A 27,571-nucleotide genomic window follows, 5' to 3' on the forward strand; every position below is an offset into this window, starting at 1 on the left:
AACTCTGAACATTTAGGAACTGAAGCTGGAAGAACTAACTTCGGAACCTAGAACTGGTGTCGAATTCAGTTGCGAAACTTAGATTTGGAATCTACATTATGAATTCAGTTCATGAATTGAATTATAAAATTCTGGAACTGGTACCGAATTTAATTCTGAACTTTATTTCCGAACCTGAATTACGGAATTGAATTCAGACTCAAAATCTATTCAATTGCAGCATGCAGGTTCATAATGATGGAATTGAATTCTGATTCTGAATTTAGGAATTAAATTCTGAAACTAAGTGCAGGAATTAAATTATTGTTCAAAAGCTAGTTCAGAAACTCTGGCTCGAAGTTCAGGTCTAGAATTTTGATGCAGAATCCAGATCTAAAATTCTTATCTTAAATTTTGTTTCTGAGAACCAAAACGCTGGGCATGACTTCCGAACGTATATTATGACACTCAAGTTAGTTCTAAGATCTTCCCAGTTCCAACAATCTGATTCCGGAACTTAAAATAGGAACTCAGTTCCCGAGCTTTAGTTTTAACTGTTGAACCTGCATTCGTAACGTACTAACGTACCGTACAAGAAGAAGTGATCATTTTTCGTCCATGGTTTACATTTTCTACCTTTTATACTCATCCAGTTGGACTGAGAATTACTCAAAACGATCGTTCGAGTGCGAAAAAGGTCAACAAGTTTCCAAAAGTTGGAAAAATCTGAATTTTTTCACGTTTCATCATCTACTGATGAGCAGAAAATAAAACTTGAAAAAAAACTCGTTCTATCCATCAGAAAGCATATTACACCTCGAAGTAATATCTTTGAAGTCGTTACATAAATAATGTAAACTTTGCGTTTTATAAGCGGTTCCAATTGAGCTGCTAGATGACGACGACAGTTCAATTTGAATTGCTTTAAGCACTGTTGAGCCGAAGGCGAAACGTGTAGAAAAAAATGAGACAAAATATGTGCTTTTTTGTACAAACCAAAAACTCCTAAATGTTGATTTTTTTTAGATATTCATGGTTATCCAACACAGTTGAAATTTTAATCTTAAATTTCTGATCATATTTCTGATAACATGGAGAAAGAATTATGTGGTTGCGTTTAGTAAAATTCGAGATATTTTACTCATTCTTCCACAGGGCGAATTTTGAAAAGGTGCTCCATAGTAAAGTAATTCGTATTTGAAAACGATGTCGGTCGACAGATTTGGTGAGTACCGAAAATTTTACTGCCATTTTCTAACTAGTGTTGTTGGTAAAATTTTATCTTTCTCAAAGCTCCATGCTGGAAGCTAACGTTAAGATGTTATGATGCATTACATGCGTTACTTTTGTTTGTAAATTATAAGCATTACATGTGTTACTATTCGTTAGTTATAAGGGATTACGAACGGTTACATGTGTTACTTGTTTGTAATTTATGCGCGTTACATGCGTTAATTTTTAGGGTTCATGTGTTATGAGGCGTTACATAGGTTACTTATTTTATTCATAAGAGTTACATGCGTTAATTTTTTTACGTTTTAAGTGTTACTTCTTTGTAAGTTAAAGGGTGTTACATGCGTTGGTTTCCGTACGTCATAGGCGTTACTCTTTAGTAAATTATAGGTGTCACATTTCCAATGCGTTTGACATGAAGACGTCTTACTTAAATATGGAGCGCCAAACGATCTTTTCATATCACATTGTCGAAGCCAATACGTAGCGCTCTGAGCTTGAGCACTTTGCCTAATGCATCAAAATTGTGTGTATACATTCATATACATACAACATAAACTTCCAAGTAGCTCTTGTCGTTGTGTTAGTGTCATTTCCGTGCACAGTTTCAAGAAGCGAAGCTATTATTCAGCTCAATATTTAGATTGATTGTTCTCCTAATCACATTTGGCTCTGTGAGAACTTGTATGCACACATTTAGAAGAGGCTTCAGTGACTTATGCTTATGACAGTTGAAAACAAATTGCTGTCTCAGTTTCAACGTCACAGCGGTTTTATTGATAGATTTACTCGACGTACACAGCGCCGAATCCGTCTGTTGTATAGAACGAAATAAGTTTAAGAAAAAAATCCTGATATCATACCACATAATCAGTGCACAACCCGTAGATTCTGTCACGAGACGCCTATGATCTTAGGTTCTGGAGCTAGATTTTGGAACTGTCATTCAGGTTCGGAACTCTTGTTGAGTCTGCTGTTGTGAGTTCTAGAGCTAATTTCACCAACTGAATTATTGATCTGGATTCAAACCGGAAGGTTTCGAATTTCAGTTGCAGGAATTCAGGTGTTGGTGTAGATGAATAAAGTGGTGGGAAAAGGTACTCAACTAAATATCACAAATCGATTTTTAGAACCATTAAAATATTCCCAAAAGATTATGCGAAATTTTTCTCCACCTAATATGTAAATCTTCATATCTTCAAACACCGATAGCATTGTTTGTTGAATTGTTACTGGACTTAATGAAATGATAAAGAAGTTTCATGAAAGGAAGGTCACGACAAGCAAGAATGGCGCGAACTGGGACATTGGATAGTCTACCTTGGGTACGCAAGGAATTTATTAGTTGAGATCTGGCATCACGATACTTCACGCATGTCCAAACGACATGATCAATATCGCGATAACCATCGCCACAAGCACAATGATTAGTTTCGGAAAGTCCAATTCGAATGAGATGTGCATCTAACGTGTAGTGATTCGGCATGAGTCTGGACATCACACGAATGAAATCCCTACTCACATCCAGTCCCCTGAACCACGCCTTTGTCGATATTTTAGGAATAATTGAGTGTATCCACCGACCCAGATCATCTCTATCCCAAGAAGCTTGCCAGATGGCAAGTGTTCTTTGGCGAGACGCGCTATAGAATTCGTTGAAAGCAATTTCACCCTCAATAGCACCACGTTTGGCTAAAATATCGGCTCTTTCATTACCTGGAATGGAGCAATGAGCCGGGACCCAAACTCACACAAATTTTTATTTGCGATCGTTTGGTACGCAGTTTGCACTGCAAGCGGTTCACTAAACTGATTATGTTCACTCGTGATGTGCATATTTCAACAGTTGAATAATTCTTATAGCTTTTGTCGTGAATACGACTTACTTTACTATGGGGCGCCTTTTCAAAATTAGCCATATGGAAGAATGGGCAGAACTTAATCGCGAATATCTCGACTTGTATTAATGGTAGCAACATAATTCTTTCACCATTTCATCAAAAATATGATCAGGAATTCAGGATAATATTTTGAACAGTGTGCGATAACCACAAACAACTCAAAAATTAAGTTTTCTTAAAATTTGAAAACAACGCGGAAAACTTTTTACTTTCGCTTGGGTTTTTCGCGCAAGGACGACGTTTTTGAGATAGTCAGGCACATATCTTCAACTGAATGCGTATAAAAGGGGAACCGTGGTCGAAAATCGATCATTTCTTTTCGTGCGTTCGATGGAAGCAGACGTCGTGGGAGTGGAATCATCAACCAGCAGCGACAGAGAATGCACCTTCTGCGTGGTTAATAAAAACCTCAAACGCTCAGGTCGCATCTCTCATTCGCTTGCTGGCCATCGAAGCGCGAGGACCAGCCAGCAGCAGCAGCGGGAGTTAACCAGCAGCGAGAGAGAATGCACCTTCTGCGTGGTTAATAAAAACCTCAAACGCTCAGGTCGCATCTCTCATTCGCTTGCTGGCCATCGAGGCGAGAGGACCAGCCAGCAGCAGCAGCGGGAGTTAACCAGCAGCGAGAGAGAATGCACCTTCTGCGTGGTTAATAAAAACCTCAAACGCTCAGGTCGCATCTCTCATTCGCTTGCTGGCCATCAAGGCGAGAGGACCAGCCAGCAGCAGCAGCGGGAGTTAACCAGCAGCGAGAGAGAATGCACCTTCTGCGTGGTTAATAAAAACCTCAAACGCTCAGGTCGCATCTCTCATTCGCTTGCTGGCCATCGAGGCGAGAGGACCAGCCAGCAGCAGCAGCGGGAGTTAACCAGCAGCGAGAGAGAATGCACCTTCTGCGTGGTTAATAAAAACCTCAAACGCTCAGGTCGCATCTCTCATTCGCTTGCTGGCCATCAAGGCGAGAGGACCAGCCAGCAGCAGCAGCGGGAGTTAACCAGCAGCGAGAGTGAATGCACCTTCTGCGTGGTTAATAAAAACCTCAAACGCTCAGGTCGCATCTCTCATTCGCTTGCTGGCCACCAAGGCGAGAACCAGCAGCGACTGAAACAGGATTCTGAGTCTGTTATTGGATCTAAATTTAGGTCTTGAACTCAGGGTCCAGTTCTCTATTCCAGACTTCTATTCGGTTCTTCTTAAAACCATAATAATACTCCTAAAGAATTATGCGGAATTTACTTTACTGTACCTCTATACAACCCATTTTTGTCGTGAATACGACTTACTTTACTGTGGGGTGCCTTTTCAAAATTTACCCTCTGAGAGAGTGATAAGAATCAGAACGCGTTCTAAGGAAGAGAACAAAATATCTGCTGCTGTACAACAAATCGTCCGGGAAAAATGTTCCGAAAAGTGGTGAATATCGCAGTGAGTTCCTCAATTTGGTCCTTGTGAATGCTAGAAACGAGTCCCTTCAGCATATTGATAGTTTTTTTCAATAAAATATGCAAATCCGAAATGAAATAATCGACATTTAAATTCTGTATGCGGCTATTTTTATAGCCGTTAGGACCGCCCATTAGTGAAAAAGCTACAAACGAAATCAGGTAGAAACAAGCCTCTCAACAAAACTTGAATCAGTTTGGATTGTATCGCCACTGCGAGCAGATGTGTTTTGTGTCGTCTGCACGCTTTCGACAAGAGCGATTACGTCACAGCTGCCAGTCATTAGCATTGGGATAAAAACAACGGTGGAGAGCATTGCACAATATCAGCCGTTATAATGGCTCTAAAAATTTTCTAAAGAACTATTAGGATTTGTTGTTCGCAAATCGTAGGGAAATATCCTCAGTTTACTACAATTCAAGAACAGTTTGCTTAGATTTGTGCACTTTTCGCTGTGTGAAACTCACAGTAATCGAGATCAAGTGAAGCCTTCTTTGTTTTTGCGAAAAATGTTCCAGAGTTTAATGTCGTAGAGAATTACGCAATTTGACTTTTCTGAATGCTAGAAACGAGTCCCTTCAGCATATTGATAGTTTCTTTCAATAAATTATGCAAATCCGAAATGAAATAATCAACATTAAAATTCTGAATGCGGCTATTTTTATAGCCGTTAGGACCGCCCATTAGTGAAAAAGCTACAAACGAAATCACATAAAAGGAAATCTCTTAACAAAAATTGAATCAGTTTGGATTTTATCGCCCCTATGAGCAGATGTGTTTTGTGTCGTCTGCACAGCTAGTTTCGCTTTCGACAAGAGCGAATTCGTCACAGCTGCCAGTCATTAGCATTGGGAAAAAAAACAACGGTGGAGAGCATTGCACAATATCAGCCGTTCTAATGGCTCTAAAAGTTTTCTAAAGAACTATTAGGATTTGTTGTTTGCAAATCGTAGGGAAATATCCTCAGTTTACTACATATCAAGAACAGTTTGCTTAGATTTGTGCACTTTTCGCTGTGTGAAATTCACAGTAATCGAGATCAAGTGAAGCTTTCTTTGTTTTTGCGAAAAATGTGAAAAAGGGGAATGCGTGCATAATTCATACAATTGATATTCGGAAGTGTTAAGGAACATGTCAGTTGTTTTCGTATTCACGACATCCAGTTATGTCTCTGACATTACCCACCCGCCTTTTTTTTTTAAAAACTTTTATTGAACTTAAAAGGGCTGATTTGTAGAATTTTCTTTGTCGTTGTTCACTTTTCTGTATATTTTGCTCCAATGCAAATGACTAGCACTTCGTTAACTGCGAACGGGGCGTACAAAGGCAATATGCAAAATGTCGATTTCTTAACACCAAAAGAAGGAAGATATAGTGATTCTTTGCGAAAAGTTGTAGAGGCTCTAAAAAGAACCAAACAATTTAGTCACTTCGATGCTCCATAATATTGATGTCATTTCTCTCGAATGTACAACACTGAAACATAATATTCCTTCTTCATTCGAAATTGAAATCTGGACCTGAATTCTGAATCTGAAAGTATATTCAGGAACTAAATTCTTGATACTGGAACTGGAACAGAGCTCTGCACCTGAACCAACCGTAAAGAGATGCTTAAAACGCACGTCTCGCTTACTACATCAAAACCGTCATCGCGGGTACGAGAAAGACTAACACTCTTCATGAGTTTTCCCTTTTTGATGCTCGTTGATACCAAACATGTCAGAAAACTGTAATTTTGAATTACTTTCGATTGTGACATACAACTGAAAATTTCATCATAAATTGATGATCACCTATCCGTTGGCATGTAGCAAAAGTTATGTTGATACGTTAGATACAACCAGAGATGTTCACGATCAAAAACTTATCATTCGCTCCGAGGGTAAATTTTGAAATGGCGCCCATAGTAAAATAAGACGATTTCACGTCGAAAAAGTACTGCTGAATCCCATCAAATTGTTGTTGGAGCTTACACGAAACTTGTGCTATCGGTAGTGACTTGTGAACGTATGGTTGCAATGATTTGAAAGGGCATTTCACTGTGAAAGGCAAAGACCGCACAACAAAATTAAAGATACCGAACCGCAAGAATTGTTAAACGCAGACAACACCCAAACTCAAAAACAAGTGACGGAGAGACTAAACGTTAGTCATCAAGTCGTCAATTTTTGATCGTCTACACAGTAAAGAAAAGATCCAGATGGTGGGAAAATGGGTTCCTCGTGAGCTGAATGATAGATTGCAGACAAGGCTAAATTTTGCTTTGAAACAAACTAGTTTAACTTGTTAGAGGAATTTCGTACACAGTTTTAAAGCCCAAATGTTTGAGATAATTTTATTCTATTAAGTAATGATATTGTCAGAAACTTTGGTCTGTCGCTGTGTGCCGGTTGTGCGGTACGGCCAAACAAATACTGTGTTCATCATCTGCCCTCCTAGATATACCCAAACTGGACCATATCCCGGCAACAGTCGGACATCCTCTGGCGGTAGGTGGCTTCCGTGTCTTCGGAGCGGAAATTGTTCACCTCATCGGCGATGTTGACTCCGTTTTCCAGCTTTTCGGCCATTTCTTCCAGATCCGGTACGTCTTCACTTTTGGTGGTGATCACCGGAAGTATCATAACTGCCATCAGTAGTCCGAATCGACCAAATTGCTTCAATTGCTGATCTAGGGCTTCGCGGGGAAATAGCCGTTCCGGATCGGATCCCAAACGGCGCAGGAAATCCGACAGGCTTCGGTGATACAGATCTATCAGCGATTGGTAGTGTTGATCACGGAATGCTTTGTTTGACGAGCTGAAGATGAAATACATCAGATCGAGAACCGGTGAAGAGTAGCGACAGATCTGCCAGTCCAGCAGGCGGAAATCTACCGGTGATCCTTTCTGAAATGCTATTAAGTTGTCATTCGGACAGACGCTTGAATTTTCAACGAATCTTACCTCATGTTTGAACAGCATGTTATTGTTCCAGCAGTCACCGTGACAAATAACGGCGTACGGTTCGGCGGCTTTCCCATCGGTCATATCTTTTATTGTGTCCAGGAATTTAACATCCAGAGCTTTCTTGGTCTTAGCATACAGTTCCGGTTCCTTCTTGCAATCCAACGTTCCCAAGGTCCTATCGATCAACATCGTAAACCATTGATCCATTGTGTCATCTTGATCTCTGGTCAAAAATATATCAATCATTTCCATGAATCGTTTCATCCGTTCCGGGCGCTGATCCTTCAGCGCAAATGAAAGTGCATGCAGTCGGCCCAGGGCACTAACCACCAACCGGAAGTGGCTCACGGTTAGTTCTTTGTGTCGATCGAACATGTCGAAACCGGCCTCTTTCAAATCGTTCATCAAAATCGCTTCCTCACAGTCAACCAAACAAGTCCGAAGGCATCGTGGAATCTGATTGAACGCCTTGCAACCATCGGTCGTGTCCAGTCCCTTTTCCCGCTGAAATTCTTCCATCATCGGATAAATCTCGGTGTAGAAGGAGATTTCCCGTTCAAAGCTAGCCCGGGCAAAAAACTGCTTCCGGCGAGCTTCGGTTAGTGGTGGCAACTTGGCGATAATGTTGACTTTTTTCCCCGTCCGGCGACATTCGGCCTCGGCTCGGAACACCACTCCGAGATAGTTGTCACCTTTGTTGGAACCGGCCGTCAGACTGATCGAAACATCGTCCGAACCCAGCTCGGCTCGGGCAGCTTCCTCCAGTAGCTGCTGCGACGAAGCCACCGGCAGTTTGTCCGGACCGCCGATGCTCATGATGACCTGTGTTTGGGAAAAGATAAAGCAGTTACGTGATCAACAAACTCACTCAAAACCTCAGATTGGTTTGGGTTTATCATAAAGCAAACAATGTCGCAGCTAGGTTTTAACAAGTCTACCAGTAAAATAAAACCCCATCATCATTAGAGCTCATCACTATGATTGAGGGCAATAAAGTCGGTATGAAAGTACAATTAGTTAGCAATATTCCACACCATTTCCTAATGACAGTTCCATCCGATGGGGATAATCCCCGTTCAAAACAAATCGCGAACAGGAAGATGAGATTGCAAACAACTCCAAAGTGGTCGTCATGATTGACGGCTAACTCGTTAGCCATTCAACAGAGGGTGTGCCTACTTTGATCTGCTGTCAAAACGGAGTGACGCGCGAAGCTCGCCCGAGTTAGAACGCAAAATCTACTTGATACCGAATGCGATATTACGGCGCAATGATTTCTACGGAAATGTCAACAAACGTGTGATATACTTTCATATCTGGACAAAAATAATCCTTTTTTATTGTGTGCTATAAAAGTTGTTTGTTTAATATCACTTCTGTCCTGTTTGGAAGAAGGCAACGTCACTTTAGACTGACTTTCCCAATCCCCCCACCAACTCCCATTCGAAAATGTCTTGACCGCCATGAAAAGCAAACTTGTAGGATACCTTGTTCTGAATTTAAAGCAATAGCTTCGATAGCAATCAGAGTATTCGTAAAATTTTGCGTTCTTTTTCAACATTCAACAATGTCTACTGAAGAACTGTGACGAATAATTAAAATTAATAACTCTTTGCTTTTGAAATGTTCGCACCTTCAGTCTTGTGGTGCTGACTGTAGGATGGCCCTGAAAAAGACCGCTTGATGTAAAATTATCGTAGGTGGCCCTAAAAAAGATTGTTTCATATTATCGACATAGGTAAAATTCGTCACATTTTACAGGTGGTGGCAATTGAGTGCTATGCGAATTGAAGCTAAGCAATATCGAAATATTTGAACAGTTCTAAAGTATAATGTTTTAAGGAAAAACCCGTTAATATTGCTTTCTGGAGAAATCGGGAGTCCTGATGCAAATTTAACTTATGATCAATTTGAATTTAGATGATAAGATGGCCTAAGCATGTGCGATCCAAAATCCGGGCTCATATGTCAGTTTTAGGATTCAGATCTGGAGTTCCAGGATCCAGGTTCAAAATTCAGTTTCAGAATCCTGGAGCAAAATTCGGTATCATAATCCAGAATTCAGTTTCAGAATGCAGGTCCGGAAACAGTTCCAGAATTCTGGTTCAAAATTCAGTTCCGGTAACCTGATTCAAAATTTAGTTCCCGAACCTACGAGCGGAAATTAATTTCCAAATTTCAATTCCTGAACACAGTACCTGAGTTTAGTTTCAGGTCCAAAACTTCAGTTTCATAATCCAAGATTCAAAACTCAGTCCCAGAATCCAGAAGTAAAATTTAGTTCGAAACTCAAGGTTTAGAATTTAGCTACCGAATCCAGGTCCAGAGTTTAGTTTCAGAATCTAAATTTAGGAAATCAACTCCAGAATCCAGGTCCAGTATTCATTTATGGAATCTAAATTTTAGAATTCGACTCTGGACTTTAGTACCAGATTCCTAGTTAAGATTTCAGTTCCATAACCCAGGTCCAGAATTCAGTTACAAAATCCAAGTTCTAAATTCAGTTAAAGTTTCAGAAATTCAATTACAGAATCCAGATTCATAATTTAGTTCCAATATCCAAAATTAGAATCCAGCGCTAGAATCTTGGTTCAGAATTTAGTTCCGGATCCAGGAGCAGGATCCGGAATCCCGATTTCATTTGCAGAATCCAGATCCACAATTCAGTGTCAGTTTCAGTTTCAAAACTTAGGCTCAGTTCCAGGATTCAGTTACAGAATTCAGTTTCAGAATTCAGTTCTAGAATCCAGAATTAAGTTCCAGAATTGAGTTCCGGTATCTAACATCACAAATCAATTTCAGAACCCAAGTTCAGAGTTGTTCAGTTTCAGAATCTGTATTTAGTTTCTGAATCCAAACCTAGCGTTCAGTTCTAGAATCTTGGTTCAAAATTAAGTTTCAGAATTCAGTTTTAGACTCTTGGTCCTGATTTCTTTTGCAGAATCCAGATCCAGAATTCGGTTCCAGAATCATGCCTCTGATTTCAGTCTTCGGATCCAGGTTCAAAATACAGTGCCGGAAAAAAATCTAAAACCCAGGTCCAGTATTCATTTCCAGAATGCAGATTCAGAACTCATTCGAAAGCTAGCTTCGAAAATCAGTTAAATAATTCAGATCCAGAATCCCGGTAAGGAAATCAGTTTCAGAATTCAGCTTCTGAATCAACTTCCAGAATCCAGATTTTCAGGATTCAGTTCCAGAGCTAAGACCCAGAATAAAGCTTCATAATCCAGTTTAAGAATTCAGTTCCCGAAAACAGTTTCAAAATTCAGTTCATAATTGCAGTTCTCGAATTCCGTACAATATCCAGAATTCTGTCCCGGAATTCAGAACCAGATGCAAATTTCAATTCCAGAAACCAAGCTCAAGGTCCTGAAATCAGTTCCGGAATTCATGTTCAGATTCTAGATCTAGAATCCAAATCCAGGTTCAGAGTTCAGTTTCAAAATCTTGGTTCTGCATTCATTTCTAGAATCCAGGTTCTGTCCGAATGTCAGGCTGAGAATTCAGTTGCACAATCCAGATTCAGAATAAAGGCTTAGAATTCCGATCCTGAGTCCAGGTTCAGCTTGAGTTTCAGAATCCGATTTAATTTCATGAATCCAGGTCCAGAATTAAGACCCAGCTTTTGGTTCTAGAATCTAGTTCCTGAGTTTGGTTTTATCAACCAGGTTCAGAACGCCAAGGACAGGTTTATAATCCAGCACCAGAATATAGGAGCAAAGTTCTGTTTCTGAATCCACCCATGAATTGAGTTGTAGAATCCAGATTCAGAGTTCCCTGCCAGAATTCTGTTCAAGATTTCGGTTAAAAACTTCAGCTCAGAATTCAGTTCCAGAATCCAGGTTTTGATTTCAGTACCGGAATTCAGTCCGGGTTCCAGTCTGAGAATTCAGTTCCAGAACTCATGCTCACAATTCAGTTCTAGAGTTTAGGTTTAATTTTAGTTTCAGAATTTTATTCCAGAATCCAATTTTACTTCCTAAATCCAGGTCCATCATTCAGATCCGGCATTCATTTCATGTCCTGGATTCTGGGCCGTTATTCAGTTTCAGAATCCAGTCCCTGAATTAGGGTCATAATCCAGGAATGAAATTTAGTTCTAGAATCCAGTCCAGAATTGACTTACTGAATCCAGTTCCAGAGTCCAAATTCAGATTTCCATTTCAGGATTCAGTCTAGGATCCCGACACAAAAACTCAGTTCTTGAATACAAGCTCAGCACTCAGTTCTATGATCCAGGTGCAGAAATGATTTCCTGAATCCATCCACAGACTGAAGAATCCTGGGGTCAGAATTCAGTCCGGAATCGAGGCTGAGAATTCAAATCCAGTTTCAGAATCAAGATTTAGAATTTCAGGTTCAAAATCTTGATTCTGAATTCAATTCTAGTATCCAGGTTCTGAATTCAGTTATAGAATTCAGCTCCAAAATTCATTTGCAGAATCCAGGTTCTGATTTTCAGCTCCTGAATTAGGTACCTGCATCCAGGCTCAGAATTCAGCTCCCAAATACAGATCCAGAATTCAGTTCCATTATCCAGGATCAGAATTCAGTTCCAGAATCCATTCTTTATTTCCTGAATACATATCCAGAATGTAGATTCGGTTTTCAGTTCCAGAATCCAGTTTCTGAATTCTAAAGTCTAGGTTCAGAACTCAGCTTCAAAATCTAAAGCCATGATTCATATCCAAAGTCCAGGATCAGAATTCAGTTCCAGAATCCAGGATCAACATCCTGTTTCTGAATCCAGCCCTAAATTGATTTTCAGAATTCAGATTCATACTTCCGTTCCAGATTTCAGTCCGGTTCACAGTTCAAGAATCCATGCTCAGATTTCAGTTCTCGAATCCAGATCCAGCATTCAGTTGGGAATCAAGACTGAAAATTCAAATCCACTTTCAGAATTCAGTTCCAGAAATCAGGTTCCAAATTAAGTTTAAAAATCTTGGTTATGAACTCAATTCTAGAATTAAGTCCAGATTCCAGACTGAAGATTTCTGTATCTGAGTTTAGGTTAAGAATGCAGTTCCAGAAACCAGTAATTCATTTCATAATTCCAAGCGTAAAATTGAGTTCCAGAATCTTGATTCAGGATCTGGTTCCAGAATTTAGGTTCAAAATTTGGTTAGATGCAGAATCTAGATACACATCCAGAATTCAATTCCGGAATTCAGTCACAAAACCCAGGTTCAGAATTCAGCTTCAGAATCCAGATCCGGTTTCCAAAGTCCAGATCCGGAATATAGTTTTGGGATCATTGTTCAGAAACCAGGTTCGTAATTCAGTTCCAGAAGCCAAGTGTAGAATTCAGTTCCCGATTTCAGTTCTGGAATTCAGTTTCAGAATCGAAGTTCGGGTTTCAGTTCCAGAATTCAGCAAAATAAGCAGGTTTATTTCCAGAATCCAGTTTCAAAAGTTAGTTCCAAAATCCAAGAGCAAATCTAGAATTCAGTTCCAAAATCCAAGAGCAGATCTAGAATTTTAGTCCAGGTGTAGAATTCAGTTTCAGAATACAGGTTCGGAATTTAATTCCAGAGACCCGGCGAACGACCAAAATTAGGTTAAAGCCGGGTATAAATAAACGATATAAAAAAAAAATAATTCCAGAGCATAGGATCGAAGTTCAGTTCCAGAATCTTGGTTCAAAAATTCAGCTCCAGAAACCAGGAGCAGAATCCGGTTCCAGAGCCCAGGTTCAGAATTCAGTTTCGTAATCTAAAACCGGATTTCCATTCCAAAATTATGTTTCAGAATCCAGAATTAAGTTCCGGGAGTTCGGTTTTGAATTCAGTTCCGACATTCAGTTTCAAATTCATGCTCAGAATTTATTTTCGGCATCCAGGCTTTGTACTCAGTTTCTGAATCCAATCTTGAAATCGTGGTTCAAAACGAAGCTTCAGGTCTAGACTTTCGGCATTCAGTCGCAAAATTTAGTTTCAGTTCAAAAATCTTGGTCCCGATTTCATTACTAGACTCAGAATTCAGCTGCGGAATTCCGTTCCAGAATCCAGGCCTACATTTCTGTTCCACAATCTAGAACCAGAATTTTGTTTCTGAGTCCAGGTTCAAAATTTATTTTCTTAATTCTGAATATAAGTAGGCGGTATAATCCCGGTTAAGAATTCAGTACCGATATCCATGTTCTGATTCTGATTCCAGATTTACAATAAAGTTTAGGAATCCAGGTACAAATCTTAGTTCCAGAATCCTGGTTCAGAATCCATTTTTGAAATTCAGTTCCAAGATCTAGGGCCAGATTTCAGTAAGGAATCCAAGTTCAATTCCAGAATTCAGTTCCAACATCCAGATTTAGAATTCAGTTCCTGAGTACTGGTTCGGAATTAAGTCCCAGAATCTCGATTCAAAACTCAGTTCCAAAATGCAGAGGAATAATACAGTGTTAGAATTTAGACCCTGTGTTAAGTTCCAGAATCCAGGTGCTGAAATCAGTTTCAGAGATTCAGGTTAAGTATTCAGTTCCTGAAAACAAGCGTAGAATTCAGTTCTGCCTCAGAATTCAGTTCCAGAATCCAGGCCACAATCTAGGTTCAGAATTCTGTTCCTGAGTCCAGGTGTAGAATTCAGTTCTTGAAACCAGGTTCAGAACTCATTTCCTGAAAGTTTCGGAATCCTTGGGCAGAATTTTGTTTCAGAATTGAGTTATGAAATCCAGGTTCAGATTTCAGTAAGGCTCAATTCCAGCATTCAGGTCTAGAATTTAGTTCCTGAAATGATATTAAGAATTCAGTTCCAGACTATAGATTCTGAATTAAGTTTTAAAATCTCGGTTCAAAACTCAGTTCCAGATTGCAGAAGCATAATACAGTACTAGAATCTAGATCCAGTATTCAGTTCCAGTATTCTGGTTCTGAATTCAGTTATAGAATCCAGATTCAAAATTTAATTCTGGAATCTAAATTTAGAGTTAATTTTAAGAACTCAGTTCCAGAGCCCAGGCTCAGAATTCAGTGTCAGAAACCAGGTTCACAACTTACCTCCAGAATTCTGGTTTCGTATTCATTTCCAGAATCCAGAATCTTCGGAATCCAGGTTTAGAATTCAGTTCCGGTATCCAGTTTTAGAATCCAGAATCGGAATTCAGTTCCAGAATCTTGGTTCCGAATTCCGTGTCAAAATCTTGGTTCTGAATTAAATAGTAGAATTCAGTTCCAGGATTAATCTCCGGAATTAATTTTCAGAATCCAAGTTCTAATTTCCGTACCAGAATTCAGCTAGGATTCAAGGTCGAGAACTCAGTTCTAGATTTCAGGTTCAGTTTTAGTCTCAGAATCTTAGTCTAGAATCCGATTTCATTTGCTGAATCCAGGTCTACAATTCAGACCCGGTGTTTAGTTACAGAATCCCGATCCGAAATTCAGCTCTAGAATCCATCTCCTGGATTAGATTCCAGCAACCAGGTTCAGAATTTAGCTCCCAAATTCATTTCCAAAGTCCAGGGTCAGAATTCAGTTCCAAATTCTAGGGGCAACATTCAGTTCCAGAATCCAGGGGCAAAATTCTGTTCCAGAATCCTGACCAAAATTGATTTGCAGAATCCAGCTCTGTATTCAACTTAAATCAGTTCCAAAATTCAGCTCCAGAATTTTGGTTCAGAATTCACTTTCAGGTTCCAGGTTCAAAATTCAGGTCCGAAATCTGGGTGTAAAATCCTAGTCCAGAATTCAGACTCGGTATTTAGTTACAGAAACCCGATCCGAAATTCAGCCGTAGAAGCCATCTTCTGGATTAGATTCCAGCAACCAGGATCAGAATTCAGTTCCAGGTTCTAGGGGGCAAAATTATGTTCCAGAATCCTGACCAAAATTGATTTGCAGAATCCAGCTCTGTATTCAACTTAAATCAGTTCCAGAATTCAGCTCCAGAATTTTGGGTCAGAATTCACTTTCGGATTTCAGGTTCAAAATTCAGTACTCGAATTCAGGTCCGAAATTTAGGCGTAGAATGCTGGTCCAGAATTGAGTTCCTGAATCCAGGTTCAGAATTTAATTCCAGAATTCTGGTTTAGATTTCAGTTTCAGAATCCAGATCCGGAACTCAATTATAGTGTCCATGTTTTGGTTTCAGTCTCAGATACAGAGTTCAGTTTAGTCGAAATCGAGTTACAGAATTCAGTTCCTGGACACAGTTCCAGAATTTAAATCCAGCTTTCAGTTCCAGTATCCAAGTTCAAATCTCGATGTCAGAACTCAGTTTCTGAATACAGGTTCATTTCAGAACTTAGGTTCCAGTTTCAGAATCTTTATTCGGATTTCATTTCCAGAATCCAGAATTTAGTTCCGGAATTTAGTTTCTAAATCCAAGTCTAAAATTGATTTCAAGAATTAAAGTTCATAATTTCGTTACAGAGTCCAGGTTCGCATCCGGAATGCAGGTTCCTAATTTAGTTCCGGATTAAAAGTCTAGAATTCAGATTCTTGTCCAAAATTCATTCATTGATCTGGTCCGGAACCTGAGATATATTACTAGTCCAACTCGAAGATCTGAATCTGAGTTCTGATTTGAATCTGAATTCCGATTATAACTGGGACCTGTAATATGGTAGGTCCAGGCCAAACTGCTTTTTTACATTCGATGTTAATGCACTCCGTACTAATGCACTAATCCGGTTATGTCTCTGATATTACCCACCCGTTTTTATCTGCATTCAATACAACACAGGATATTCACAATCAAAACCTTATCCTTCTTTTAAATAGCAAATTTGTGGAAATAAATTCGTATTCACGGTAACTGGATGAGAAATTCTCGGTAAAGAACAACGATATCGAGGGGGTTGATGAAACCGTGTACTCACTGGAAACCACCGACAATGATATCAGGTTCGAATCGTGCTCGGATTCAAAAGACGTAAAAACTTAGGTAAAAATCCATTGGTTCAGAATCTGTTGTGGACAACACTTCTTCTGCACAGTTAAGCCGAAAATTTTAAGGGAAGAAAACGTTTTAAACTTACACTTAGAATAAAACTAAAATCATGGAACTGCTTAACCATTGAGCTACCCTGAAATGTGGGTAATTACGTATCAGAAATTTGTCAACGGCAGAATCGAAATCGCAGCATTCGGTATCGACCAAGACGACGACTTTCAGACTTAGATTGGGAACTGAAAGTCTCTTGGCTTACCAATATGCGGTTAACTATCACCTAGAGAGTCTAAAACATCGTACTATTAGAACTTTGAAGGCCGAAATATGTTATTTTAAAAAGCGTTACATTTCTAACATCTTCTACAAGAAATTTGGCACAAGTAGTGTCTTAGGTATAGAATTTATAGTAGTGAACAAAATGTGCCAGCGCTAAAAGATGTGCGTAATGCAAATCGATCGTATTTTTCTTCAACCATAGCGTCATCAACGTTTACAATCCACTCGAAGTGTCTGTATATCAACAGTTTGACAAGGGGAATCTTCATGATCACTGGATGAGCATAGAATCCGTATGAAAGAGCATTTCAACAGTCACCCAATAGATGGAACTTGCTTCATTAGACGATTGGAAATGTTTCATTACCGTTATCGAAGTAGTAGACCAACGTTTCAAAACGGATCTTCTTCAGCAAATTTTTGTTTTTTTTTCTATCGTTTCACACTACACGCGACTTTCTCGTTCATCCGATCTTAAATCACAGTATCAGTTTATAATCTGGCTTCTGATAAGCTTAATTACCACTACGAAGCTTATTACAGTTTCAGAAAATTGTCAAATTTATGACACTACCACAAATCACTTGAATCGTCAATCGTCAATCACTTCGGCTCCGTTAACCGTTTCCTCGATTGAATTTGCGCAAAACCGATCCACTCAGTAGGCCAACCATTCGACGAATGCCATGCCGACGACTGACCGCCCGACAACCGAAAGGGTATTTGCACAAAATTGAATACTATTTAACGAATCGTCAAGCTGATAGCGTTCTAGCGGTGGCCCTAGGAAATAGAAGAGGTAATTATGATGAATTGAGAGGAGCCGGGATGACGCGCGCTGAATCTGAATCCGACAGTGCAAATGACCACCCCCAGATTGTTTACGATGATGACGATGAAGCTTTTTAATTTGCCGCCGTTATTTTTTGTTGCCGTGTCAGTCGTTGTAAAATGGCGTGATTAGTGAAAAAAAGTCCGATTCGATTACTATTCGGGTAATAGACGATGAAATTTGCTGTTTTTTTTTTTTCAAAGAAACTATCAATCAAATTCCTAGTTCCTGTGTCATTTGCTGAAATTCTCGATAGCATGGCAACAATCGTTTTGCCGCCGTCATAACAAATTTGTTTATTCACCATCTGTCAAGTAGGTTCAAAATGCTTTCAATGAACGTTAGGTCATCTCCAGCTGCTAGAAAGGCTATCAATTTCATGAGATTATGTTTCTAATACTAACTTGAGTCGGCAGTTTTAGCAATTAATTAAATTGCACTAACATTAAACAAAACATTGCACGGAAACGCGATTGAGTTGAGTTTGACTCGGGATGAATTAGAAAAAAAGTGCTGTGGCAAATTCGGAGTGTGGAACGCTTCAAACAAAAGCGATTGCGTCATCCAGCTGCTGGTCGTTTGCACTGGAGAAAAAATAAACTAAAAGTGGACAACGATGGAGAACATTAAACAGAATCAGCCGTTCTAATGACTCTAAATGCTATCTAAAGAACTATTAAAATTACTTCTTTGCAAATCGAAGGTAAAAAACATCAGTTTAGTGCAAATCTAGAAAAATTTGATTAGCTTTGCGCACTTTTTGCTGTGCGAAATTCGCACCAAACGAGCGCAAATAAAGCTAGCATTTGGCTGTTTCACGTGTGAGAAAAATGTTTAATATCGTAGAGAATTCCACAATTTGACTCTTCTGTAAGCCGAAAATGAATCCCATACAGCATTTTTCTTTCAAATATATGAGCGATTGTACGACTTCTGTTACGATTATATTTATGTAATGATTTCTTCTTGTTCAAGGCTCAATCTTACAAATGATTTTGACTGGCGGCCTTCCTTCGTGGAATACAAACGTAATCATCCGTAGCAAAATAGTCCTTTCCAGGACTCTAAAACCATTAACGATCCTTTTCAGAACCCCAAAGTAACGTAAAGAACTGTTTTTGAACTAAAAACTTCATTCCACTAATCGCTCAAATCCCAAACATTTGAATGTGAAGAACTTATTTACAAAGCTGTCTTTAACTGCCGCTGTAATTCCTAGAATACAAACGCAATCTTCCGGAACCGAATGGTCCTTTTCAGAACTACAAAATTTTAAACGATCAAACGGCATCGCATCAGTTGATACAGAATTTTGTCAGTTAATACAAAATATTGAGCTCCGGAATTCCAAATTTAGAAGTTCGGACTACGAGGTTTGAATTTTAAATTTAATACTTAGAGTTTCGAATAATTGAGATTAAATTTTGAGTTTTGAAACTGAAATTTTTGAACGTTTATGGAAATTTTCAAATTTCGAACTTTCCATTAGAATTTAGAATTTTTGTTCGCATTTTTCAGTTTAATTTTCAATTTCAAATTTAGCGTTTAAAGCTTAGACTTCAAAATTTAGAACTAGGAATTTCTTGCTTCGAACTTAAAGTTTTGATTTTAAAATTTAGAATTTCGATTATTTTTGAATTTTCAATTTTAATTTCGAATTTAGAGCTTAGAGCAAAAAAAAATTGGCAATTTAGCATTTGAAATTTAGCATTTTTAATATTGTTGAATTTCGAATTTTGAAATTTAAATTTTTTAGTCTTGAATTTTTAAATTTTTCATTTCAATTAATTTAAAATTTTAAAATTCGAAGTTTTAATTTCAAATTTACAGTTTAAAGCTTATAATAATTTAAAATTTAGAATTTCGAATTATTTTTGAATTTTCGAGAAATTTTCAATTTTCATTTCGAATTTAGAGCTTAGAGCCAAAAATTTCAAAATTCACAACTAGGAGTTTAAAGCTTCGAACTTCGAATTTTGAACCTAGATTTTAGTATTTAGAATATTTTTGAATTTCGAATTTTGAAATGAAAATTTTGAAATTTTGAATGTTTCATTGTAATATTAAATTTTTAATTTAAAATTTACAGCTTAAAATTCAAAATTTAGAATTTTGAAATTTAAATTCGATATTCTGCGTTTTTGAATTTCGAATTTTAAGTTTAAAATTTCTGATATCGAATTATTTTTTAATTTTCGATAATTTTCAATTTTAATTTCGAATTTTGAGTTTAGAGCTAAGAATTCAAAATATAATACTTAGAAATTCAAGCTTCGAACTTCGAATATTTAATTTATAATTTTAAATAATTTTAAATGTTGAATTTTTAAATTTAGAACTTAAGATTTGAATTTTCGTTAATTTTCAATTTAAATTCTGAATGTAGAGTTTGGAGCTTAGAAATCAAAATTATGAACTTAGAATTTCGAATTTTGAATTACAAATTTTGAATATCGAATATTTTTGAATTTTGAAAGCTGAGTTTTGAATCTTTAGTTTTTATTATTTAATTTCGAATTTCAAGCTTCTTCTTTGAAATTTTGTATATTTTTGAATGTTCAGAAATATGAATTTTTAAATTTTTGATTTTAAAATTTGAGTTTTTAGTTTTGAATTTTTCTTTTATAATATTTGATTTCAATTTCTAATTTCCAATTTGAAGCTTAACAATTTTATGTTGAGTTTTTTAGATTGAGTGTTTCGTTTTAAATATTCAATTTGCTTTTATAGCTTCGAACTTCGAGTTGGGAGTTTATAATTTAGAATCTTGAATGTTTTTGAATTTGGAATGTTGAGTTTTTAGTTAGAAGTTTTTGAATTTCTATGTTTGAATTTTAAATTTTGTATTTTCCGTTTTGAAGCTTTCGTTTTTCTAGTAATTAACGTTTAATTTTCAGTTTTTAATTTCGAATTTAGAGTTTAGAGCTTAGAATTCAAAATTCGAAATCCCAAAATTTGAAGTTTAAAACGATTGAATTTCGAGCTTCGAATTTTAAATTTAAAATTTAGAATTTTGAGTTTTGAATTTTTAATTTAATATTCAGTTTTTAAGAGTGAATTTTAAGTGTAGAGCTCTGAATTCAAAATTTGGAATGTTCAGTTTTGAACTTTTTATAAGGATTTTTCAGATTTTGAATTTTGAGTTTTAATATTCAATTTTTAATTCTAATTTAGAAATTTAGAGTTCAGAGCTAAAAATTCCAAATTTAGCTTGTAATTCAAGTTTCGAATTTGAAATTTAGAATTCCAAATATTTTTAAATGTTGAATTTTTAAATTTTGTGTTTCAAACTTTAATTTTGAATTTTTGTTATTCAATTTAAAATTTCTATCTCGTGGAGCTTGGAAATAAAAATTAATTTTGAACTTCGAAAACTTAAAATATCGAATATTTTTCAATTTTGAGTTTTGAAATTTTCATTTCCAGTATTCAATTTTCAATAAGAAATTGGAACTCCAAATTTAAGTTTTAACCACGAAGTTCGAATTTTTAATTTAAACTTTAGAGTTTCGATTATTGTTGTATTTTGAGTTTCAAAATTTAAATGTTTTAATTTTTTGAGTTTTTTATTATGAGTTTCGAGTTTTGAATTTTAAATTTGGAATTTTTAGTGCTGAAATAATTATAAAGTTTTAATCACGAATTTAGAGTTTAGAGCTTGGAATTCGAAATTTCAAGCATCGAATTTTGAGTTTATAATTTAGAACCCCGAACATTTTTGAATTTGGAATGCTCAATTTTGAAATAAGAGTTTTTGAATTTCGAGGTTATAATTTCAAACATTGTATTTTTTTAATTAGTATTAAATTTTCAGTTTCTAATTTCGAATTTGGAGTTCAAAATTCGAAATTCAAAACCTAAAACTATAAATTAAATACTAAAAACGGAAAATTCGAAACTCAAAATTCAAAAATATTCGCAATGCTAAATACAAAGTTCTAAGCTAGAAATTTTGAATTTCAAGTTCAGAATTGAAAATTAAAAATCGAATTTTTTAAAAGGAAAATTTCAAATTTCCAAACTTTGAATTCCAATTTTTAAACTGTGAAACGAAATTGAAATCTGGAAACTGAAAATTAAATACTAAAAATTTAAATTTCAAAATGAAAAATTCAAAACTCTAACTTCAATAATCAATATTAAATATTAAACATTTTAAAATAAAATTTGAAATTTGAAAATTTAACATTTAAAAATATTTGAAATTCTTAAATTTTTTTAAAATTGAAACTTTCAAGTTTCTAAACTTTGAATTCTAATTTTTAAACTTCAAATACGAAGTTAAAAACAGAAAATTGAAAATTAAATACTAAAAATAAAAAATTCAAAGGCCAATTAAAAATAAATTCCAAGCTCAACATTCAAAAACATTCTCGAAACTCGACATTCAAAAATAAAAATGAAAATTAAATATTAAAAATTTAAAATTAAAATTTGAAATTTGAAAATTCAATGTTCGAAGCTCCATGTTCGAAATTTTGAATTCTTGGCTAGGAACTCCACATTCGAAATTGAAAAAAAAATAAATTTCCAAACTCAAAATTAAAAATTATAATAATCTTAATAAAAAATTCAAAACTGGACATTCAAAATTTTAAAATAATGCTAAATTCTAAATTTTAAACTCAAAATTCGAAGTTAAAATTTTGAATTCCAAGCTCTAAATTTCAAATTCGCAATAAAAAAACTGAAAATTAGATGTAAAATTCAAAACTTAAAATACCAAATTTAAAATTCAAAACTCGAAATTCAATTTGAATTAAAATTTTTAAGGTTATTCAACTTTAAATATTTCATCACTTGTTTAACATTTTAATTTCGCAACTCCCAATCAGTGGCTTGCTTGGATGATGAAACAAATTGTAACTCATTTTCCTATCTTCTTTCGTCTGCTAAACACTGTTATCAGATGTCGCTTCCTTATTAGGCAAAGAATGGACGCGATGACGCGTGCCTCATTTCACGACGCCGGTCTCGCCGGTAACACATTTCTTATCACACTTTTCACTACTTAAATGGTAGAAAACATTAAAAAAAAAAACAAAAGATTTGCTACATCACCAACCTCTTCGTAGCTACTCATTGGCTTTTAATTGAATCTCTCACTGTTTTAGATTAGATAACGGGTTCGGATGGCGGCACATCACATTGGACTAAACATCCTTCGTAGGAACTTGGGGAACTTGGTGATGGGATCTGTGTGTGGAATAAACTGTCGGCTGAAATTAAATAGCAATGCTTATTTATGGATTATCAGAACTCCTCTAGACTCGGAAAGAAGTGTGATTAGTTAGTTGCAAAACCACAGACTAGAAAACCAGGGCGTTCTGACTCTGCGCAATTTTACGCGCTCTATTACTTCGATCATGAACTTGTCCCATCCAAGCAAACAAAGCGGTAACCAAGGCCGAGCAAGTCTCAATTGTTGTTGATCGGGCGGCCTACTGTTTTTTTGTTGTTGTTGTTGTCGTAAATCAATTTATTCTTAGCTAGTCTATTTTCAATAGAATTGTCACATGGAGAAGCTCTTCCCAGTCCGTTTCATAACCGACGGTAATGAACCAGTCAATCTTCATTTAAATCGTGTAGTAATTTAGCGTGAGAAGCTCCAGGAAAGATTCGACCTTGAGCAACGGGATCATATTCTCGTACTGCGTGTTGTTAATCGCTATCAAGTTGGTATTGATTTCCCCCGTGTTCGAACGATGAGAATGTTGCGGTTTTCTCGATGTCCCGTGCACTGATCCTGCGAACACGTGACTTTATTCAGCTTTCATTTTTCCGGTTTTTTTTTCTTCCAGGCAAAAGAACGAACCCGAACTCCCGGCAAAAGCTACGTGCCCGGTGTTCTGCGGTCGAAGAATCTTAACCCGAAAACACCGAAATCGGCTGCCAAACGTCCAAATCCGGCCGGTGGTTCCTCGGTTAAGAAAGTCCACAGTAACACCTTCTGTACACCGAGTAAAATACGCAAGCTGGACTACGGAAAGCTGAATTCGACCGTGGCACCGGTACCGGCAAATAAACCGACGGTTGAACTTCTGCCGCCGCCACCGCCTCCACCGTCGGATCCAATTGTAGCCCCACCGACAAAAGCTGCCCTTCAGGCTAATGCCGTTGCCTCCGCCACGATGATGCCACCTCCGTCGGTCGGCAATTTTCCCCGGTTCAGCGATATGATGGAGAAAGATTTCGAGTCCATTCCGGCTGATTCCCGGTCGTCAATGTTCAGCCTGAATCTGTCCAGTTCCACTTCCGTTGATCAACCGATTGCTTCGTCCAGTGTGGCATCATCTCACCAACAAAGTACCAGGTTTGTGGGATGAAATATTGATCCTAACTCGAATATTAATTCGAAATATCCTTCACCTTTCAGTTACAGTCCGATCGTGAAAAAATGTATGGAAACTTTCGAAGCCACCATCGAGCAGAAGTTGGCACAAATGTTTGAAAAAATTCAGCACATTCAACCGTTGCCAGCAGGAGTAGCAGGAGCAGGAGCAGCACAAACTTCGGTTCCATCAGTTCCAGCCACGCCCACCGCCGCACCGCAATTTGTCGTTGATTGTAGCACTCAGCCGGATAGCAGCAGTGCAGTAAAACAGCAGCCCAACCGCGATGAGCTCGCTCCGATGGCAATGGGGTCTGCCATTCCATGGGACATTATCCGTCGGGAAATTCAAGAAGCAATCCGTTCGGAAATCAGTACCATCAACGATTCTCACGCACCGAAATACGAGAGCACTCCCTGTCAACAACGTTTCCTGAATGAATCCCGTGGTGGCGGCGGCGGCGGCGTTGCTCCAAGTACGGCCATTCGTCTAACGAATCCTGCGCTGAAACGATTGAAAGAACAAGCCAGGCAAGCGGCAACGGCGGATGATTCCGCCGGAGAAACCGGACTGAACAGCACAGTGGTTGCCAATACCAAAACTCCCCGTCACTGGGAGGTGATCAATGTGGATAGCGATGATGAAGATGCTGCAGCACCAACAGCAGCCGATAATGATCCCGACGAAAGTGGAGTCATCGTTCGGAGGCAACAATCGAAAAGGCTTTCCGGTATGCGTCAGCCTTTCTCGGAGGTCGATGCAAATGTCAAACCAATCAAAACCACCCAGAACTTCCCCGATGAAAGCTACCTGTGGGAGATACAGGACGGAATGGTTCGTCGTCGTAGTACGAGAATTTCACTGCGGAAATCCACGGTCTCGCATCAGCACCACAAAAAGGGATGCTGTCAGTCGATTAAAAAGAAAAAGCCTCGATTCGAAGCGTTGATCGAAGAAGAAGACAAAGAAAATCTCGAACACGAACACGTCGTAAACGGGCGGAAGAAGGCGGCTCCGATGCAGATCAGCAACAAAGTCATTGCCGGATACTTTCAAACACCGGGTGGTAAAAAAGAGCCCAAAATGACGGCTTCCAAACATGGAAAAGCCGTACTGGATCTGGTCAACCGGGGCAGTATCAAGGAGGTGCAAATTCTGCCCACCGTTGGATTGAAAATGGCCTATCAAATTGTGACGCATCGGTAGGTTCGGTATGGCTTTTTGAAAACGAATTGTTCTAATAACAGTTCAATTTTTTTTCCCAGCACCATCAACGGAAAGTTCAAAAAGGTCGATGATTTGGCGAAGCTTTTTGTCGGCGGCAAAAAATGGACCAAGTTCCTCGAGGTGAGTGTGTTGTCCGCCCCCCAACAAACGCCTGATCGGTATACTAAAATGAAACTTTTTTTTCGTTTTGCATTGCAGGCGAATTATCTCTCTTAAAGCTAGTGGAAAAAAACCGGCTGTCCGTTTCAGTGGTCTCGTCGTTCGTATAAAACTTTTTAAACCGTTCCTCCGTAGTTTGTAAGTTAAACTTACTATTATTTTTTAACAAATTTTCATTTGATTCATGCACATCTGTCGACATCCATCTGCAATCCCATAGATTGATAGTTCTATTTTTGTATAGGAATAATAACGTGAGATATAAATTGTATGTTAAGTGGCGATAGCATCATTCAATATAAATTCTAATCGTACAAACCTAGTAGCAGTAGAACAATTGCCATCGGGCAACCGTCGGTTTTAAATTTGTATTATTTTTTTCCAACACATCTCGGTTTCGTCCGTTGCTGCACAATACATTTTAACATTTAGTTCCCTGTACTGATTGGTGAGCGTTTCGTTTATGTGAAAATATAAGAGAACAGCCAAGCTTTAGTTGAACAAGATCCGAAAAGTCATGTTAGAAGTTTCATTCACAGGACCGCATAGTTGCCTACAAGAAGATGACACAATTTATACACAACCAGCTAGATGTTTCTCTACAGGTACTGGGGCTGATTTACCGTAAATTCTGTACTGATTCTGGTTAGACTGGTTCGAGTGTTGTAAATAAGTGAAACACATCAAATGCATCAATGGAGCGGATGACAAAGTGAATATTTTTCCCACCGGATCTGCATGCAGGCAGGCGTCGACTGAGCAGAAAAATGTGACAGAGCCCCTACATTTATATTCTCCGTTCGTACCGTGCGGAAGGGTGCGGTATTTTTTCATGCACCTCATTTTGGTTGGTTCAGATCCAGAGCGTAATAACAGTTCCAGTATTAAGAATTCAGTTTCTAAAGACTGTCCCAGAAAGTATGGACGCAACCAAAAACCACTGTTATTTCGCAATGGTTCAGAATCTGTCAATTTTTATGGCTGCGTCCTGTTGTTTGCACTCTTCTCTAACCACTTGTGCAGTTGTTTATTCGTTCTCATTAGTTTTTTTTTCGAAATGCGTGGATTTTCAGCAGAACAACGTCGAAAAATGTGTACAAATGGTGCACAGAACGCGGACTGTCACTGAGCAAGATAGCAAAAATGGAAGGAGTAAGTGAAAAAGCCATGCGAAATGCAATCAGGATTTCGGTGAGGATAATATCTTTGAGGATAAACCGAAAACGGGTCGAAAAAAAGGTCCTGCCAACCCTCAGTTGGATAAACGTATACTGAAGGCGTTCGAGCAAAAGAAGGAGGCTTCAGTTCGGGATGTAGCCAAAAAAGTGGAAACTTCGAAGTCAAATGTTCTTCGTGCTAAAGAACGTTTGAATCTTCGGACCTATAAGAAGCAGGAACAACCAAAAAAACGTAGTCCGAAACAAGAAGCATCGATCAGGCCGAGGGTTCAAAAGCTGTACAATACGATTCTTGCTGGAAATTTGAACTGCATAATCATGGACGACGAAACCTACGTGAAACTCGATTACAAATCCTTGCCGGGACCACAATATTATACGGTGCGAGAAGGGCAAGTGTTAAACCAGTCGGAGACAACGGAAAATTTGATAAGAAAGCTATGGTCTGACAAGCAATTTGTAGTTGAGGTAAGATTTCGAAACCCTTCATCACCACTGCTTCAATGAACAGCGAAATATACATCAAGGAATGTTTACAAAACCGACTTCTACCCATGATTCGAAGCCACAAGGATCCTGTTGTCTTCTGGCTAGATCTTGTTTCTTGCCACTACTCGAAATCAACGGTAGAATGGTATACTACCAAAAATGTCACTTTCGTCCCAAAAGACATGAAGCCACCAAATTGCCCACAACTACGATCAATTGAGGAATTTTGGGCATTAACGAAGGCACAACTTAGGAAACATGTCTCGGCAGCCGAAACAATTCAACAGTTCGAAAAAGATTGGAAAAAAGTGTCAAAGCTTTTCGCCAAGAAGTCTGTACGGAATTTAATGAGGAACGTTCGCAAGAAGGTGCGCCAGCTAGTCTGCAATGGCTAAGTAGCAAATGTTGAGAATAATATTCTGTTGTTGTAGTCTAATATTATCAGTATATCGAATAAAATTTGAATATCTAACACTTCTGAATTATTTACAGCGAAACCAAAGTGCGTCCATACTTTTTGGGACAGTCTTTAAATATAGTCTCAGACCTAGAAATCAGTTCCAGCTACAGAATCAAGCATTCAGTCTTGGGTTTCAATTTCGAATGGAAGAGGAATATTCGGCTGTTCCTGCGTTTTACATTCGAGAGGAATGACATCAATATTGTGGAGCATCGAAGT

General features: G+C 37.8%; 2 protein-coding genes across 3 annotated transcripts in view; one reads left to right on the forward strand and one right to left on the reverse strand.

The window, feature by feature from the left end:
* LOC131425601 (uncharacterized) overlaps positions 1 to 25,666 on the forward strand; it is a 59,994-nt gene extending 34,328 nt beyond the window's left edge. The window contains exons 2-5 of the mRNA XM_058587619.1: positions 23,309 to 23,820; positions 23,884 to 25,041; positions 25,105 to 25,186; positions 25,265 to 25,666. Coding sequence (XP_058443602.1) covers positions 23,309 to 23,820; positions 23,884 to 25,041; positions 25,105 to 25,186; positions 25,265 to 25,282 — 1,770 coding nt within the window. The 3' untranslated portion in view covers positions 25,283 to 25,666. The remainder of the gene's footprint in view (positions 1 to 23,308; positions 23,821 to 23,883; positions 25,042 to 25,104; positions 25,187 to 25,264) is intronic.
* On the reverse strand, positions 6,881 to 22,736 carry LOC131425602 (uncharacterized). Of its 2 annotated transcripts, none has more exons than XM_058587620.1 (3): positions 22,573 to 22,736; positions 7,505 to 8,329; positions 6,881 to 7,447 (listed from the first exon to the last, which is right to left on the reverse strand). In XM_058587620.1, the coding sequence occupies exons 1-3, from the start codon at positions 22,588 to 22,590 to the stop codon at positions 6,995 to 6,997; spliced, it is 1,296 nt and encodes a 431-aa protein (XP_058443603.1). In that variant the 5' UTR covers positions 22,591 to 22,736; the 3' UTR covers positions 6,881 to 6,994. The 2 variants fall into 2 exon arrangements, with proteins under 2 accessions (XP_058443603.1, XP_058443604.1); XM_058587621.1 differs by lacking the exon at positions 22,573 to 22,736 and adding an exon at positions 17,043 to 17,395.
* Positions 25,667 to 27,571: the final 1,905 nt, after the last annotated feature.

Source organism: Malaya genurostris, chromosome 1 (genome assembly GCF_030247185.1).
Source record: "Malaya genurostris strain Urasoe2022 chromosome 1, Malgen_1.1, whole genome shotgun sequence".
In the NCBI taxonomy this organism is placed as follows: domain Eukaryota; kingdom Metazoa; phylum Arthropoda; class Insecta; order Diptera; family Culicidae; genus Malaya; species Malaya genurostris.